General features: G+C 40.4%; 1 protein-coding gene and 1 non-coding gene across 2 annotated transcripts in view; both read left to right on the top strand.

Moving 5' to 3' along the window:
- The first annotated feature begins 4,111 nt into the window (after positions 1–4,111).
- Positions 4,112–4,231, top strand: LOC119421073. Its single transcript, XR_005187333.1, has one exon. It is a non-coding gene; the product is annotated as a 5S ribosomal RNA (ribosomal RNA).
- A 5,781-nt stretch (positions 4,232–10,012) lies between these two features.
- ppp1r14bb (protein phosphatase 1, regulatory (inhibitor) subunit 14Bb) overlaps positions 10,013–19,240 on the top strand; it is a 30,825-nt gene continuing 21,597 nt past the window's right edge. Inside the window, exon 1 of the mRNA XM_037676624.1 lies at positions 10,013–10,636. Coding sequence (XP_037532552.1) covers positions 10,436–10,636 — 201 coding nt within the window. The 5' untranslated portion in view covers positions 10,013–10,435. The remainder of the gene's footprint in view (positions 10,637–19,240) is intronic.

The following is a 19,240-nucleotide window of genomic DNA, read 5'->3' as shown; positions in this document are numbered from 1 at the left end:
CTTTTTGCTAAGGGCTTTGGAAACTTTTAGGTACCTTTTTTTACTTTTAGCTTTTAGCTAACATTTCGTTCCTTTAAATGTTTAGTCAGTTTCAGAGTACTTTAAGCTATTTGTGCTTTAAGCAAATCTTTTAAAACCTTTGGCTATATTTTTTTTACCTTTACCTTTTAGCTAGCCTTTTGCAATAATGTATTCCAGCTAGTTTTTGGAAACTTTTAGGTACCTTTTTTACTTTTAGCTTTTAGCTAGCATTTTGAAAGTACTAAGTAACATTTTTCTAGCCTCTTGCTACACATACAGTAGCTTTTAGCTACCCATTTGCTACATTCATGTGTTGGCTAGGCTTTTGCTATATTTAGCTTTTAGCCAACCTTTTGCTGCTTATGCTTCTAGCTAGCTTTTTGAAACCTAGCCAGCTCTTTGCTCCTTTCACCTAGCTTTTAGCTATTAACAGTTTTTAGCTAGCATTTTGACAAGAGGGCATTTTAGCACAGAGGTTAGATAAGGCGAGCCTGTGATCAGAAGCAGTGTTGCCAAGTCCGCTTATTATAAGCGATTTTGAGCTATTTTTTTAAGTCGCTTGCAAATCTTGTGAGTTACGGATTGCGGTTTTTTGGGCTTGTTTTTAAACGTGATGTTGCTTATTTGGACTTGATTTTATTTCTGAGTGAAACTAGTTGATTATCTCCCAGCTCCGCACAATAAAGCAAAAGACGAGCGCTAGTAGGTAGTTTGTTCCTTTCATGCCCCCGTTTCCTGTTTGTGACCACTAGGGGGCTCCACTCACACGCAGATGTCAGGCTGTTTTGTTTTTAAAAATATTTAGAAAAAATATGACTTACATATTTGTTGCATATGCAAAAAGTTTTTTTAATCAGAGCTTAAAAGTATGTTATTCAAAGTGTTTAGCATAATTTAGCTGTTGTTTACGTGTAATGCCATAATAAATTTATGTTTATATTGTTTAAAAATGGCCTCTGTTTTACACAATGTGGTGGGTTGCCAGTTGGGCTTTTTTTGGGCTCGTTTTCATAGAGCCGGTTGCTTGTTTCTATCGTGAGATCTGGCAACACTGATCGGAATGTTTCTGGTTCAATCCTGCGGACTGACAGCATCGAAGGTATGGGTGGGAAAGGTGAAGCACCCACACCTGCCTCCACCCTCATTTGCCCCACTCTGGACCTTTGAGTAAGGCACCTAAACCCCACCTTCTGCTCCCCTGGACACCCAAGATGGCAGCCCTCTGCTCCACACAGAGGGCTGTGGTAGCTCGGTGGTCTGTGGTTGTGTCAGGAAGGACATCTGGATTAAAAACAACTGCCAAGTCTTTGTGCGACTTACTTCACTGTGGTGACCCCTGAAGAAGGGAGTAGCCGAAATAAGGAACTGGCATTTTGATGCTTTTATTTTGAAGTAGCTTTTGAGTAATTTTACCTTTTTCATTTTTCCCTACTTTTTGCTTTTAGCTTATCTTGCAACAGTGCTAGCTAAACTTCTTTGCTTTCTGATTAGCCTTTTAGCTAGTGTCTCGCTACTATAAGCTTTTAGCTACCCTTCTGCTACATTTGGTTTTATCTAGCTTTTTGCTTTCTGTAGCTTTTAACCAGTTTTTGGCTACTTTATGCCTCTAGTTTACCCTTAAGAAAATTTACCTATCCATTTACTCCTTTCACTTAGCATTTTGCTGCTTTTAGGTAACATTTTGCTTTATCAACTCAGGTGTAGCTACTAAATCTCAGCAGTCATAGGGCACTCGTATTTTCTCTTGTTGTTCTGGCGTTTTTGGAGAAAAAGCACTCATGTCAGTGTCTGAGGGTCAGAGTTGATTGCAGCTTTTACCAGAACAGGAGTTTTACACACAGATCACTAAAAAAAAGTTTGGTTTACAGTCACTGAGGTCACTTTGAGTGTTTAAGCTGCACTTAGTTTCAGTTGAGCTCTTTTACTCATTTTAATAAATTGTTGCTCGAGAAGGAGTTATTTGTTTGGGGTTTTTTTTGTTATTTGAAGATTATTATTGTTTGAATACATTTTTTGGTAAAAGGGGGCAGATATTATAAGATTTTTTTCTTCTTTCTGCTGCCTTTCATTTTATTTGTGATTGTATTTCTTATTGTATATTGAATTGTTTGTTTTGTTTAAAAAATGAATAAACTTATAAATAAAAAAATAAGACTTTTATGTGAGTTTTTCTGTTTCTAATGCTGTTTTTTTTACTGTTCATATTATCTTACACTGTCATCTAGTGGCAGCACCGAAACTGCACTTTTATTATATTTGTGTGCAACAGGAATGTGGATGGACTAGTTTTAGCTGAGCTGGGAAGGTTATCCCACAGGGTGTAGCCTTTTTGTGCACACATCAACCACAGTTTATTTATTTAGACATAAGTCATGGTCAAATCACAGTGGAGTCGAGCAGCGGTGATGGACTCTGAACCCAAGTTTCAGGAATTATGTGACCCCCAAGGAAGCACCATGTGTTGGTGAACATTTGAAGAAAAGTAGGTCTGGTACAAATACACAGATATAAATGTTTTACTTTGTTTCATACAGTGCTCCTTGTATTGTAATACTGTGGCTCACTTTTATGACAACCAAAACAGTCCAGCAGCTCCCTCTTGTGGGTCAGAAACATCACTGATGATAGCAGTTCCATCCATCCATCATCTTTACCCTTCTTCCTTTCGGGGTCACGGGGGTCACTGGTGCCCATATCCAGCAGTCACTGTGAGAGAAGCCGGGGACACCCTGGACAGGTCTCCAGTCTATCACAGAGACACAAAGAGACAACCATTCACTCTTTCACTCACACCTAGGGACAATTTAAAGTTACCAGTGGTGACTTTAGCCTCTTTTTGGGGATTTAAATTTTAATTTCAGCACCCCCTGAAAGAAAAACATTAGGATTTTGTTAGGAAACTCTGTTCTCAAACCTTAGATTCACCAAAATATTAATATATTTGGAATAAATGATGACAGTTTTAAACGGGCCAGCAAAATCTGAATTATTTTGCACGAGACGGATCCTCAACACCACCTGTCAATCAGTCCAGCAGGCTCGTCAGCAAATGACCAGTCGGTGACCTCAATTTGTCCTGAAGGTAAACACCCCACCTTCATGATCTACCTCATTATTTTCTTCCAACAATGTTGGGTTTTGCATCACTAACACTTTGTGGTCAGAGGAATTTTGTGAAAAATCATCAGGAAAAAATGGTTAAACTTAGTCAGTGAGGAACATTCAGACAGCGTTACCCTGAGAGTTTAGAGCAGGAGAGGGCAACATATTTACCCCAAGGGCCACATAAAGATATTTAACTTAATCAAAGGGCCACAGAGGATAGGAAAATTTAATTTTCTTTAACACTGATAATCTAGAAGACCTTTTGGGGCTCCTTTTGTTGTTTCTGTTTTAGCATAGCTAGCATGCTTGATAAAAGTATGCCTCTCCGATACTCAAGGAATATAAGACTTATTTTCTGTAAACTAGCTTTTTTAGCAATTATTTGTTTGCCTAAATATGAAAAACAGCTAAATTTTTGCTTTTTTGAGTCCTTAAGGTTGAGTGTAGCTCTGAAAACACACCTTTAATAGAAGTTTTAGCCCATCTTAATCTAAAGGTTTTCAATGTATTTGTTCAAGATGTGTAATTTTATCTTCCGTAGGTTTCGTTAAAAAGATGCTGGTTTTCATTAACTTATGTAAATATAGGACACGGGGGGCCAGAAATGGGGGGCCCAAGGGCCACTTTTAGCCCTCGGGCCATATGTTGCCCACGTGTAGTTTAGAGGGTGGAATACAGTTTATTCTATTTCCAAAACCTAAACAGAGTCTGGAAAAATGTAAAAGTTGGATAAAGGACGGTGACCGACCTTATGAGTAGCTCAGTGATAAAGAGGAAGTACCATATGTTCATCTACACGAAAGTAACGGCAAGTAAATCCTCATTTTTTTGTCATAATTATATGCTTAATGGTTAAATTTAAGGTTAGTGCTTAGTTCTGCTTTGCTTTGTGTGTTTTACATGTAGATGTTGTAACTTCTGGTTGCGTGGTTAGTTTTTGTTTACTATGATCTTTTAAAAGTCCTATTTGTGACTGAAATTTCTTGTTTATGGCCATACCACCCTGAACACACCTGATCTCATCTGACCTCAGAAGCTAAGCAGGGTTGGACCCGGTCAGTATTTGGATGGAAGACCACCTGGGAAATACCAGGTGCCATAAGCCTTTGTACTTCTTACAAACGACACCAGGAGATGCGTTGCTCAACGTCAAGAGCCATTCTAAGGTACTGGTGGTTAAGCACCCCTAAAGGTCAGATCTTAGAATCGCCCCTGGGTACCAATCAGCCTGACATGCATGTTTTTGATCTGTGGGAGGAAATTGGGGAAACCCACGCATGCACAGAGAAAGCATGCAAACTCCACCCAGAAAAGTCAGGCGACCTTCCCGCTGACAGAGATAGCATCGCTACAAACTGAGCCACCTTGCCTCCGATATGGAACGCTTGATTCTTTTAATGTTTTTTAATTTCCAAGTTTTGTTCGAGTGGTGACGCCATGTTATGATGTAAACAATAGATGTGTAAACTATACATCTAGCAGATTGTTAAACGTCAAAGTAAACTGAAAGGCCAAAAGATTTCTTGGAAATAAAACATTAAATAGTTAAAGTGTGAGTTATTTCATCTGAAAACATCTGATCTTTTTTCTTTGAGATTTGTGTTTTATTGTTAATCCTGGATAGTTTATTCTTTACCTGCAGGCTACTGCTGCATGATTGTTTTTATATTTGAGCATGATAGAATGTTCCAGCCGCCATGGGTAGAAGTGTGTATTGTTCTGTCTGCGCTTACTCGACTGTAAGTTTCAGACGTGCTCACTGAATAATTCAGGTTTTATGTCTTGTTGCCATGGCCGTCTGTACGCACACATATTCACACATTAATATGAAAAGGCTGACACACGTACAGTCTCCCCCTGTACTCTTATTAAAACTTTAGTTTTCAGCTGCCTGTCCAGGGTGTGCGTGTGTGAGAGAGAGAGATGTGGGTTTGTGGTATGGTCCCTGCAGGTCCAGTACAATGAACTGACTGTGGAGAAATGCGGCTGGTTTCCAAGAGCTTTATCAGTGCCGCCATCGCCTGCTGATGAATCACAAAGTTTAATTTCTAACCAAAACACTAAAAACTAGAAAATCCTGTTGCTCCTGCTGCTTTCTACTTATGACATGGATTGAAATCCAAGAACAGAAACTCTGTTTATGTTACGCAAACATTTAGAAGGCATTTTGTGTGTCTGTTTGTGTGTACAGGATTATATTTAGATAACGTGTATTACTAAGGTGTGAATGTTTGCCTGGATGCATTTCACACGTTTCCGTTGATGCATTTAAACAGTTGTGGAATAACTCAATTATCAAGTGCTTGAAGACAAAAATATTTAATGTGTGCAAATATTATTTAAGGAATGAATGGTGCATACATTGACTTGTAATACGCTGCTTTGATTATTAGACGCCGCCATGAAAGGTCTTAGATTATTTAGGGGAAATGTGTGTATGCATAAACCACTTGAAGGATTTCAAAGAAGCTCTCAGAAGTGATTGGATGTACATCTACAACTGATTAACTTTCTGAGTCAACTCAATTCAAAATACCTGTTGCAGCTGCTTAACCTTAGCAATCCTAGCAATGGCTAAAACACAGTCAATTTTTATAGAAATTGAGCCAAAGTTTGATGGGGTAGTAACTGAGGATCATCCACAATACCTACTCCAAGCACCACACAATGTGCAAAATCAAAACATTGGCTTTAACATTTGGAGTCAATCCTGTTGGGACAAAAATTAATGAAAGTAGCAGAAAATAATCATTAGATGGACTTTCACAATTGGTTGACTTTTGTTGTCAGCCTAATTTAAAATGGCCCCCACAGCTAATTAATCATACAAAATACATTTAAAAATACCATAACTCTTCATTTAAATGGTAAATGGTAAATGGAGCTTACTTCTATAGCGCCTTCCAGCCCCCTATGAGGGGCCCCAAGGCGCTTTACAGTACCAGCCATCCACCCATTCACACGCACATTCATACACCGGTGGCGGTAGGCTGCCATGCAAGGCGCCATCCAGTCCCACCGGGAGCAACTCGGGGTTAAGTGTCTTGCCCAGGGACACAACGGCACATGGTGTGGGAAGTCGGGATTCGAACCTCCAACCTTCCGATCAGAGGTCGGCTGCCACTACCACTGCACCACGGCCGCCCCCGTTTATTACAGGGTTTTAAACAAGCCAAACAGCAGGCAATACGCATTATTCAAGGAATGCCATTAATTAGCATTAACCATGCCTATAACAGATGGGGATTGATTCCATCCATGTTGACTAAAGTTTTCAGAGTTCTCGGGTCGGGTCGTGGGGACAGCAGGTTAAGCAGGGAGGCCCAGACACCTCTTTCCACAGCCACCTCTTCCAGCTCTTCTGGAAGAACACCAAGGTATTCCTGGGCCAGATAGTGTCTCCTGTGTGTCCTGGGTCTTTTCCAGGGTCTCCTCCCAGTTGGCCATGCTTGGAACACCCTCATAAGGAGGTGTCCAGGGAGCATCCTTACCAGATGCGTGAACCACTGGCTCTGAACTGGCTCTTCTGGTTGTGAAGGAGCAGCATCTCTATTCCGAGTCTCTCCTGGAAAACTGAACTTCTCATCCAACAAAGTTAGGTCAGGTCCTCTGGACAGTTTCTTTTTGTTGAAACATTTCGTCTTTAGTCCAAAAGACTTCATCATTCCAAGGAGCCGAAACAAACTCAGTCTTATGAATAGCACCTCCACATAGTGGATCAACCAGTTTGATGGTGCTCTGGTGGTTGCTGTAGTCCACTTTTTCCCCCGCCACCTGCCCCAAACTCCCGAACTAGTCCAAGGAAAGCATGGGCAAAGTGGTTCAAAACATCATATAGAACTTCTCACCCTATCTCTAAGGCAGAATCCAGCTACCCAGCAGAGAAAACTCCTTTAGATTGTTTGTATCCGCCACCCATTCTTTTGGCTGCTACCCTCTGATTTAGAGATGTGATCCTCATCTCAGATGTGGACTACTCCAGTGAGAGCTGGAGATTACAACACGATAACACTAACAAAACCACAAAATCTGCACAGACGGAATCATGAGATCACTTAGCTGGAACTATCTTTGCCCCTGGCTACATCTAGTGCAATTCCATAATCCTATAATACAGCATTTGTTAAATAGCCTGTATACATGTAAGATTCAAGTCAAAATCCTCTTTTGGCTTTTGATTTTAGTGTACCACTCCAAGACTATTAGTGGTTCTCAAATGGTCACACCTTTCTACAGGCACCCCTATTGATTATCACCTCTGGGGACAACTTCAAGACTCTTCACTTGAACCCTGATATTGTGAACCTATAATCTAGAGAACACATTATAGTAAAAAGACAAGGCACGAAATGCCAAACATCCATGCCAGAGTTTCAGAGATCTCTTGCATTAATATTTGCAGTATGTGTTGTGAATGATCCTCAGCAACTACCACTTAAATTTTTAGCTAATTATTTGTAAAACTGAACAATTTAAAGACGTTTTGGTGTTGTCTAAGGTCAGTTGCAATGACAACCATTTGAAATAAGTTGGACTCTGCAGTTGTAGATGTTTATTAAATTACATAACAGAATACATACAGAGCGCTTCATCAAAATCTGTCAAGCATGTATGTGATATTTTGCTAACAGACAAGGTTGACTCCAACCAATAATGCTAAAATTTTAAGTTAAGAAACCACAGAATGGGATGACATTCCGCTACTACAATAAATTTCAGCTTATTGCCTTTCAAACTGATACATTTGTAGCTATTTTTGCATTGATGAAGGTCGTTTAGCTGTGGTGGCCATTTTGAACTGGTTTGACTCCAAAATATTTTAAGTTTTAGATGTGCATCAGTGATTTCCTTCTGTTTCATTACAATCTGTCCACTAGTTCATGAAATGTTTTGCTAACAGACAGACTGGATGGAGTCCAATGGCAAAGTTTTACACTACTATCAAATTTTAGCTCAATATCTGTAAAATTGCCTGATGAGCTAATTTTTGTGTTTTCAAAGTTGGTTGTGGAAGCCATCTTGAATTGTATTGTCTCCAAAGGATTACTTTTTGACAGTTTCATTTAAATCCGTCCACTGGTCCATGAAATATTTTTGCTGACAGACAATCGGGAGTCTAACAGTTATAGGCAAAGTTTTATCAGGCGACACTCATTTACTGCCATATCAACTTTTAGCTCAGTATCTATAAATTTGCCTGATTTGCAGCCTATTTTGTGTTCTCACAGTACAGTACTTTCTGGTAGTTTCAAAGATCGGCGATCAGAGGCAATGTGTTCAACATAATGGTATTTCCTCCAGTTATTTAACAATCAACAGTGGTGTGCCACAAGGCTCAGTCTTAGGACCCATCCTCGTTACAACATAGTTAATGTAGGTCAGAGCATCCCTGATGCATCCTTACATTTCTATGCTGATGACACAGTTTATTATTGAGCTAAAACAGTTGCTAAGGCTTTCCAACTTTTGCAGTCCACCTTTGACATCATCCAGTCAGACTTGCTCCCTCTCAAACTTGTCCTAAACGCCGATAAAACCAAAGGGATGCTTTTTTCAAACAGGAAGTCGTTCCCAGTAGTTCTTCCTCTGATTTTATCCTCCATTGGTGTCCCTGCTGAGTTTGTCAATTCCTATAAATATTTGTGTATCTTGGACGACTCGCATCTCTCTTTTAAGCTTCACATGGAAAACCTAGTAAGGAAACTGAAAGTTAAATTGGGTTTCTTTTTCAGAAATAGATTCTGTTTAACTCTGAATGCTAGAAAACACCTTGTGACTACGACGTTCCTTCCCTCCATTAACTACAGTGACATTATTTACATGAACACTCCTACAAGCACCCTGCAGATGTTGGATGCTGCCTATCATGGTGCGCTAAGATTCATAACTGGCTGTAACTACCGTACCCATTACTGCACCCTGTATTCACTGGTTAACCGGACATCATTAACTTCACGTAGACTCTCTCACTGGTACATTTTCATCTTTAAATCACTTCTTGGTCTGCTGCCTTCATACATCTCCTCCGTCTCTGCGTGAGTGCAGCTACAGCGTGCGCTCTCAGGACAAAACATGCAGTGTTGGCTCAGTGCGGACTGAACTTGGCAAAAGGGCCTTCTCCTACGCCGCTCCTGTTTCTTGGAATATCTTGCAAAAAGATCTGAAGCTCTCGATCTTGACCTCTGACTTCAAACATCTGTTAAGTTACTGGCATCAACCAATGCAGACATGTTCCTGTTTTTAGTTTTCTAAATCGCCTTATAATCTAGCTGGTTTTTTTTGTTTTTTTGCTACTATTCCTCTTGATTGTCCTTTTGGTTGCTATTTTGTTTTGATTTGTAAAAAAAAAAAGAGAAACTTAAATTTGTATGCCTATGTTATGATTGTCTAGTGTTGTCGTTGTTATCCATTGTTGTCATCACTCTTTAAGAAATCAGTTCTCTCTTGTAAATGAGTCCCCGGGGCTCAATAGGATTAACCTGTCTAAATAAAGTTTGAATGAAAAAAAAAATAAAAATCACAGACTACAACCACTGTATTTACTACCATATCAACTTTTAGCTCAGTATCTGTAAATTTGCCTGATTTGTAGCCTATTTTGTGTTTTCAAAGTTAGCTGTGGAAGCCATCTTGAATCAGGTTGACTTCAAAAGTTTATCAAAGTATTTTAGTACTTTCTGGTAGTTTCATTTTAATCTGTTCAGTGGTTCATAATAAACAAACAAAACAGCAGCTAAATTCAATATTTTGAGCACCTAAGTTTCGGAGATGTTGGTTTTGTGAAAATCTAACGGTTGGTTTTTAAACTAAGGGGAGGGAAAAAATGGCGGTCTACGTCAGCGGCGCTCGAGCCTAAAGTCGCGCGCATGCGCAGTCGTGTAGAATGGGAAACAGCGGAGTAGCGAGGGACGTGAGATTTCTCATTCTTTGTACTCAGTGAAGAGTTGAAGCCCGGCACTGCCTCTGCTCTCGTCTCCATTTTTTTTTTTTAATATAAGCGGGGTTCAAAGCTGTAAACAGCCCGATAAGCCAGTTACTTTGTCCATTTTCTGTTCGTGGAAAACGGTCAGCCCGACCGTCAGTGTCCCTTTGAGTGAGCGCGAGGCTGGACAACAAAAGCTCCGGAGTCCTTCGCTTCGGGGGGGAAGCTTTTTAAGTCGCACACCTCTTTTTATTTATTTTTAATTAAAAAATTAATTAAAAAAAATCGAGGAACCGCAGATCTTCCCGTTTCATTTCCCCTCTCGTACCTCGTGGGGGAACCTTTGTCTTTTTGTTTTGTTTTTTTAACCAAGCCGAGCGACCCACGATGGCAGCTGTAACGAGCCCGGAGACGAGCCCTCAACCCCGGGTATATTTCCAGACGCCGGCCGGCACCACGGAGGAGCCGGAGATACCGGTTCGGAAGCAGGGACGTGTCACCGTCAAATACGACCGCAAGGAGCTGAGGAAGAGGCTGAACCTGGAGGAGTGGATTATCGACCAGCTAACGGACCTGTACGACTGCGAGGTAAAACAATACCCATCAAAGCCAATCGATTATAGCTCATCGATCGGCTCCACTCGATGCTGCTGAAAACGTATTTAAAAAGCAGTTTCTCAGTCGTTTGCTCCTTTTTTGGGGGGGCCTGCTTGTTGCACAGCTCCAACCATTTACAGTCAGTGCTACAATGCAAATAAATAAGGAGTGCCAACGTTTTATTGTAATTTATTTTGTTTATTTCCGCCGGGACGAAGCTCCTCGTCCTCCCCCACAGGTTGGCTAAATGTGGCACATGGTGCTTTTATAGCCTCATTATTACCCAGGCAGCAGGGCTCTTTGTTCTGATTGGCTGAAACGGATTTAAAGCACACCTGAAAGCGATTTTATTAAAAGTAGAGCAGATTTGACAGGAAAAAAAATGGCCGCCATTAAAAAAAAAAATTTTTTTTTTTGTTTGTTTTGCAGATAAAATAGAACATATTAGTTTTTTTTCCTCAAGCCGTGCACATTTAAAAAAAAAAAAGAAAGAAGTTTAATAAATGAATGACCTTAGGGCACTGGTTTGCAACCTTTACAATACAAAGAGCCATTTCTGCTCCTTGGCTCAGTAAATTAAATGCCACTTTACCACCAAATTTTATCTCGAAAGGTGGCTGAGTTATTGCCATTTTTGTGTTGGCATTGTCAGATGGTTATGGTCGACTATCTTGAATTGGGTTGACTTCAAAAGTTGAAGTCACTGTAGACATACTTGCAGTGACTCATGCAAGTCTGTCCAATAAACACCATACCAGATTGATCAAGGTTAACAACTTGTCCGGCATAAGTTGTCTAACAGTATAAAATTGTACTACTGTTAGTTGAAGACCACTAGGAGGGAAATGTGCCAGAAGACAGAGGGAGGAGAAAAAAGTCCAGAGTGTAGGACTGAGGATGGCAACTCTAAATGTGAGGACAATAACCGGCAAAGAGCTGGCTGACATGATGCAGAGAAGGAAGGTAGATGTTTTACGTCTTCAAGAGACCATGGGGAAGGGTGTCCAGGCTAGCAGCATTGGGGAATGGGAGTTTAAGGCTGAGAGGCCAGACTGAGATGGTTTGGACATGTCCAGAGGAGGGACAGTGGGAATATTGGTAGAAGGACGTTAGAAATGCAGCTGCCAGGAAAAAGACAAATAGAAAGTTCAAAAAGTAGTTGTCTGGAATGCAGTTAGGGCAGATATGGAGGACAAGACTACTGCAAAGGGAACAGCTGAAGGAAGACGTGCACATCCAGTGATAAACGTGCACACAGACACAGAAAAAAACAAACATATCACCTGCCTTTGGAAATAATTAAAGGAACCGAAGAAGGGGCCAGTTTGTCCCACCTCACATTTTTCTGTCTTTCCTAACTTTTAATCCCAGCCGAAGCTGAGTCATGGTCACGGTTCATAAAGGTGAAGCTAGCAAGGCTCGATAACGGTCCGTTCGTGCGCATTGACTTCATGATCTGTTTGATCGTAGTGCTGACGGGGCACAACCAACGGCAGCTGCAGCAGCGGCTATCTTTAGACCTCCAGAGCTCCTCTTCAGACGCTCGGTCCTGGCGACACACGTGGAGCCGTGCAGTTCTAATGTAACCCGGCGGCAGCCAGCTGCCGTCAGTACTCGGTAAGGCTCGTGTCAACACTGAGCTGCCATTGACCCACATTCTATTCCGAGCACGGGGGAACACGGAGAATTTCTCGCAGTTGAACGTAAAGACAAGAAAGGATCGCACTTTTAGCTGGGAAGGGATCAGCAGCTTTCATGGTGTGATACAACCAGTAGAAGAGCTTTTCTTCTGATGGTCCGACTGGATTTTGTTTACACCTAAAAGACTTGAAGACGCACTGTTGACTTACTGCAACAACCAGCACCAGCACTTCTAAATGTGCATCCTTTGGCGTCCCATCATTTTTTACATCCACTTCTCATAAACATCAGTTTAACAACGTGCATGCTCTGGTTGATTAATATAAATTCAATCAACCACATGACACCAGTTGGAAACAGGAAGTCGTGACCTCTTCAGCTCTGCTTCTGACTAATACAAGACTCAAAGGGTATGACGGTTGATTAAAAGTGAAGGACGAGCATCCAATCGGTGTTAGCAGTACTGAGGACCGTTTTATATTTTCTGTACAGAGAGGAGGATTGTTACTTTAAACAGTACATTTGAGAGTAATTTAAGTATTTTCCCTTTAAGATGTGGACGTTTAACATGAGAGTAGAGCAACACTTTTTCTTTTAGGCAAAACAACCTGTCTATTGATGAAACTATTGATGCTTGCTAAGTAAACCCTTTTAAACAAGACTACAGTAATACTTTGAAGCTGTCAAATGCTCCGTCAGGCAAATAATTATTTAGTGTCGCTGATGATCAGTTGTTTTTAGCATTTTATAGACGAAAAACTTGCATAAGCTCATTGTATTTAGCTGCTTTGGCTCAGTCACGAGTGTTCGTAACAGTTAATTAAATTGTTATGACGCAAAGTAACGTCCTTCGAGGTGGTTGAGCAGCTGTTGAAGTAAGTGTTAGTGGAAAAAATGATCGATGTGGTTTAATATTAAAATGAGTAAAATCCCATTAAATTAGTCCCATTAATTAGTCAAAACACATACAGGTGAGTGAGGATGCTGAAACTTTTTGTTATTTTTTACGCATGGAGCATGGACTATAACTCATTATTTTATAAAGGTGTAGGTAATTATTCATTCAAGGAAAAACTAAAAGCTTATTGTACAACTTCAGAAATCCAGACTGATGTCTTCGATGGTTCTGTCTTCAAATGAGCTCTCTGACAGATTGGACATGTCCGGTAAAAAGACACCTCAGACTTAAAAAAAAAAAACTAGCAGAGGGGATTAGTGGGTCTAAAGAGGATTTTGAAATCAGCATGTTTTGATTCAGTGCCAGTATTGGATTAATATGGACAGTAAACCTCGCTTTGTTAAAAAAAATGTATATATACGCTGGTATATATTATTGTCTCAGGAAAATAGCTTGGAATCAGAATTTTGCTTAACGGAGAATAAACTTAGAAGCTCCTAAGGGTCCACACGGGACCAGCGTTTTTGTAAATGCGCATAAATAAGTTTTTTTTATGGTTTCGTCCTTGTGTCCACACAGAAACAGCATTTTATGACCCTCAAAACTACATAAAAAAAATGGGTTGCAGATTTACACAATCTTAGTACATCACCCTGAACGTTCCTGTGTAGACAGTCAAAACGCAACTTTTTGAAAACAGTGATGTCATAGCGCCTGTCTCTAATCCAGCCTATGATCCGGGGGTGTCCTCCTTCTCTCTTGCGCATGCTTCTTGTTTTTTGGAGTTATTTTTTTGCTACAGCGCCACGCACAGGCTTGGCGTGATTACTACAGTGTGTAGGCCTGTCGCGATAAACAATAAATCAATTAATCGCATGATAAATGAAAATTCTCAACCTCATTTTCATTTATCGGCTTTATCGCTTCTTCGTGTCTCTCCGGTGCTCTTCACTGACCCCTCCCTTTCTCTTTTTTCTTTAAATTCTGTTTTAACGATCCAAAATAGCGTTTTTGGATCGTTAAAAGCAGCTAAGCTGGGAAGCTAAGCTACGAGCTAAGCTAACAGGCTGACCTCAGGAAAAAACCTCTTGTCTTGCCGAAGCTCCAAAATTCACGGTTGAAACTTGTGCTTTCGTGTAAAAAGTTGAGAACTTGTTTACTGATTTTTTAATTAAAAGCTTTGTGTGACAAATGCTATGCTAAAGAGCTCAAACCACACCGAGCGTCCGCCATTTTGAGAACAGAAAAACAGCAACGAGAGACAGATCATGTCACGTCAAGGGGCCTCCCTCCCATTTTTCTTAAAAAGACGCGCTGCTCGCTTCCTCACTATCCATCCTTTGTTTCAAACTGTCTTATACTGCCATCTGGTGGTCGAAAAAAGTCACTACACACAAAATAAATTAAACATTTCTTCTGAAATTTGTCAAAATGACTAATTATTGTCAAATTTCAACCAATATTATCGTTTATCGCAATAATTTCTGAGACAATTACTCGCCCAGCAAAATTTGTTATCGTGACAGGCCTATTTCGGTGTCTTCGTGTGGATAGAGAGAAATGTTTACAGGTATGATCCTACAAACGACTGATAAAATCCTGGTTTTGAACAAGGCCTTATTGTTAACTAACGTGCTCCTTGATTTCACCGACTGACATGAAGGTTAAGAAATGTTCATCTTTCTCCGGTTCGTTCTGTTCTTTATTTATCCCACGTGGATCTTTCATTCAATGAGTCCACTCAGCCGTGCACGCCTCGGTGTCTGAACGAGTTGCGTTTGTTTACCGTGACTGCCACAAGGAGCTCAAAACCCTCTCAAACGGACAGGATGCAGCACAAATGTCAGGTTTATACAGTCACACTTCAGTATGTTAGTTTATGTCACACAAATTGCAAAGGGCTGTTTTTGGACTCACGTTCCTCCATTAGTTGTATTGATAATGTCTATTTTTATCGTTTCGCCCCTTCATTGTCCTGATCGAGTCTCTGCCGGGGCTGTTAGACAACAAAGAGATGAATTTACAGTCTGTACTGATGGAGACGCATCAGGCTCATTTGGAGTGGGAGATGTGGAGCGCTGAGTGTAACAGGAGAGGCACGTTGAACAGGTCATACTGGGAACCCTGGTTCCTGACAAACACAAGGAAGCGGGAAGGTTCACTCATCCCTTTAAAATCGTCCTTAAGTTTTTTTTTCTTATTAAATCTATCCCTGTTTTTTGATTGTCCTTTCGTTGAGGCATGTATTGAGTGTTGGTCAAACCGGATGGAGTTTGTACATCAGGAAACTCATTTTGAGCTATTTAACCGTTCAGATAATCCTTTTAAGCACGCAACAAGCAGCCAGTCTCTTCTGCCAGACAAATCCATCCCGCCTCTCGGCCGATCAGTTGCTATGAGGAGTCTTGGTGTGATTCCATGGCAACGGAGCTTGAAAGGTGTTTATGTTGGGGGGGGGGGGGGAAAGGAGAATCTTTCATTTAGCTTAAAATAGGTTTGTTAAATTACATAAACTGCAAAAGCTCTAGAGTTGTCATTATCAGTGTTATAATTAAAGGCTTAGGATCCCTCAAAGGAATGCATATCGCCCACAGAGTTTTAAACCAAGACCATGATGAGAGGCTGAGTCATCCATCCATTTTATTTAGCTGCTTCTTCCTTTCTGGATCGCGTGGGTAACTAGTGCCCACATCCAACCATCACTGTTTGAGAGGTGGGGGACACCCTGGACAGGTCTCCACTCCCTCACAGGGACACATGGAGACAAACGACCATTCACTCTCTCACTCACACCTAGAGACAATTTAGAGTTACCAATCAGCCTAACATGCATGTTTTTGGTCTGGGAGAAAACCCACGCATGCACGGAGAGAACATGCAAACTCCACCCAGAAAGGCCCTCAGCCAGGATTCTATCCGGCAACCTTCTCTCTGAAAGGTTCTACCAGCTGTGCCGCCCATGATGAGAGCCATTCTTGGCCAAAGCATAAAAAATATGTATTAAGGGTAGGCTTGTCGCGATAAACAATATATCAATTAATCGCATGATGAATGAAAATTATCGACCTCATTTTCATTTACCGGCTTTGTCGTTTCTTCACGTCTCCCTTTCTACTGAAGACACGGCTCAACTCCGGTGCTCTTCACTGACGCTTCCCTGTATCTTTTCGCTTTAAAATCTGTTTTAACTGTCCAAAATAGCGTTTTTGGATCGTTAAAAGCAGCTAAGCTGAGAAGCTAAGCTACGAGCTAAGCTAACAGGCCGACCTCGGAAATAAATCTCGATCTTGTCGAAGCTCCAAAATTCACGGTTGAAACCTGTGCCTTTGTGTAAAAAGTTGTTTTTCTCTGCAAAAGGAAGTTGAGAACTTGTTTACTGATTTTTATTATTTTTTTTTAATTAAAAGCTTTGTGTGAAAAATATTATGCTAAAGAGCTCAAATCACCAAGCGTCCGCCATGTCAACCCATGTCACGTCAAGGACCCTCCCTCCCATTTTTCTTAAAGAGACATGCTGTGCAACTATCCATCCTTTGGTTCAGTCTTATACTGCCATCAGGTGGTCAAAAAAAGGTACTACACTACAAACAAATCAAATTTCTTCTAAAATTTGACTATTAATTATTGTTAAATTTCAAACAATATTATCGTTTATCGCAATAATTTCTAAGACCAGCAAAATTTGATATCGTGACCGGCCTACTTAAGGGTGATTTAATGCTATATAGATGATGTAATGCTATACTGTGAGATTTAGCACGGTCTTGCAGTGCTCCGAGTATGTTTTGTGAAAGACTCTCAGCTACTGCCGCATCAAATTTTTGTTCAACACTTGTGAAGTTCACTGAGTTGAAGCCATTTTTTACGTTTTTAAGGTTTATTAGCTGTAATCTTCAAACAACAAGAACAAAAAAAGACATAAATGAGCCAAAAGTCATCAAGAAAATTAAACTAGGCTAGAAAATTTAGCTTTTCCTGTGGAAATGTAGTGTGAACGGTGGTTGCTGAATGATTTGTCTGAAATTTTTGAAGAAGCAAGGAGTTGTTCAGGTTAGAATAAACGAGACAAAGGCTAAAATTAGCTAATTAAAATCTAAGGTTTGGCTCACTAAAAACAAAAGCTACAATAAGGAAAAAGGTAAAACGAGCTACAGGGTAGCTCAAAACTAAACCCTGTAGAACAGTAGCCAGTGGGTAATATTAGCAAATAGTAGCTAAAAGGACAGTCTAGTAAAATAGTAGCTGAAAGGTAAATCCAGTTAAACAATAGCTTAAAGCTAATTTGAGTAAAACAACAGTTAAAACTTATCTAGTGAAACAGTATACAAAAGCTAAACAGTTAAATAATAGCTAAATGCAATGACAAGTAAAATTGTAGCTAAAGCCAGCAGAATAGCAAGAAGGTACAATTAGCTAAATAGTAGCTAAATGCTAAAATTAGCAAAACAATTTGTAAATGCCATTACCAGCAGCACAGTAGCTAAGAGCTGTAACAATTAGCTAAAAGATGCAATTAGTGTAACAGTATATTAAAGCTATGAGAAGTTAAAACAGTAGCTAAAACCAGCGACGCGGTACTAAAAGCTACAATTAACAGAATATTAGCTAAAAGATGTAATTAGCATAACAGCATCTAAAAAAGAGTAATAAAACAGTAGCTAAAAGTGGAGTAATTATGTGCAAATGGATTTTTAGAGCACAACGATTTTTGAGGCTTTGAAGAGATTTTAAAGCGTTTTTTGAGAAACGTAAATAAGAGTAAATCATTCAAAAAGTGCAAAAATCACCAATACCAAGTGTCAAAGCTGTCACATCCTGAATGAGCTGAACATCTGGATACATGTACGGCTGAATCAGCTGAAAGCTAAAGAGTCCCCCCAAAAAAACATACAGAAGAAACTAAACAGAAAAAGGACGGTGTGAACGCTGACTCGGCTGTTTTGACCCCCTTCACATATCATTTGGTACATTCCAGATTAGGGGGTTTGTGGGAGGTCATCTGATAGGCGTGTGATGGTATGTCTGAGGGTGGGGGTGGTGGAAACAGATGCATCAGAGTCTCCAGAGCCCCCCAGTCCTCGTCTCTGTTTATTTTTAAACCCAGCTATGATCGTTTGGTACCGGACACCCTGATAAGAGGCCGGCAGCTTCTTAAACGCTGCCGGCTCATAAATACGGTCTACAGTTGCTCTGATGTTGTGCGCTCTGTCAGTGTCTTTCTGTAGAAGGTGCTAAGTGAGTTTAAGCTCGTTCCATAAGAGACGTTTGAAGCAGAATAATCAAATTCCTTCAACTCATGGCATCATTTCCATCACGATAACCACCCTGCCCTGGTAAGGTTTATTTTTTGTTCCCCAGTCGTCCAGTGGTTTCACAGCTACCAGCGTGGCGAGTAGGAGGACCGATCCCTGGACTCTGGGTCCTACGTGGCCACGCAAATGCAAATGGGAACACGGCCTGAGAACTGTGGCAGGAATGCAACAAGCGGGGGAAGAAAAGGGAAACACGGGGGGAGGGAGAACGGAGAGTGAAAAAGTCGTAGGAGGAGGCAGGAAGGTCAGAGAGGGAGAGAGTGCGACTCCTGAGGCAGCGTGGCACCGTCCGAGAAAAATCAAACCACGTTGAGTTATTTTAATTGTACTTAACTTTGTGCTGATTTGTGGAAGTTGTGTTGAAGTTGATTCGGAGACATTTCTTGAAATACAGAGCCTACAACAAGTATTCACCCCTTAGATGTTTTATTCTTGTCAAAAATCAGTGAAATCACATTTCTACAGAGTAATACCAAAGTAACTAGAGATTTCCTGCAAAAATGCAGTGTGAATGCTTTTTGCAGAAGTTGCTACAAAACAGCTGAAATTAGCTAAAAGCATGCTGAAATGTAGCTGAATTCATAGAACAAGCCTAAATTAGCAGAAGAAAGCAGAAATAACACATATTTGCTGAATTAGGTTTAGATAAGCAGAAATTAGCAAAAAAGAGGAAAATAGTTTAAAAGCTGACTTTAGTAAAAAAAATAGCTGAAAAGTAGCTGAAAAGGCAGAAAGAAGCTTAAA

This window comes from Nematolebias whitei, chromosome 1 (assembly GCF_014905685.2).
Source record: "Nematolebias whitei isolate Nwh7 chromosome 1, NemWhi1, whole genome shotgun sequence".
Lineage (NCBI taxonomy): Eukaryota > Metazoa > Chordata > Actinopteri > Cyprinodontiformes > Rivulidae > Nematolebias > Nematolebias whitei.
Note: the sequence above shows the minus strand (reverse complement) of the source record. Positions and strands in the feature narration are given on the sequence as shown.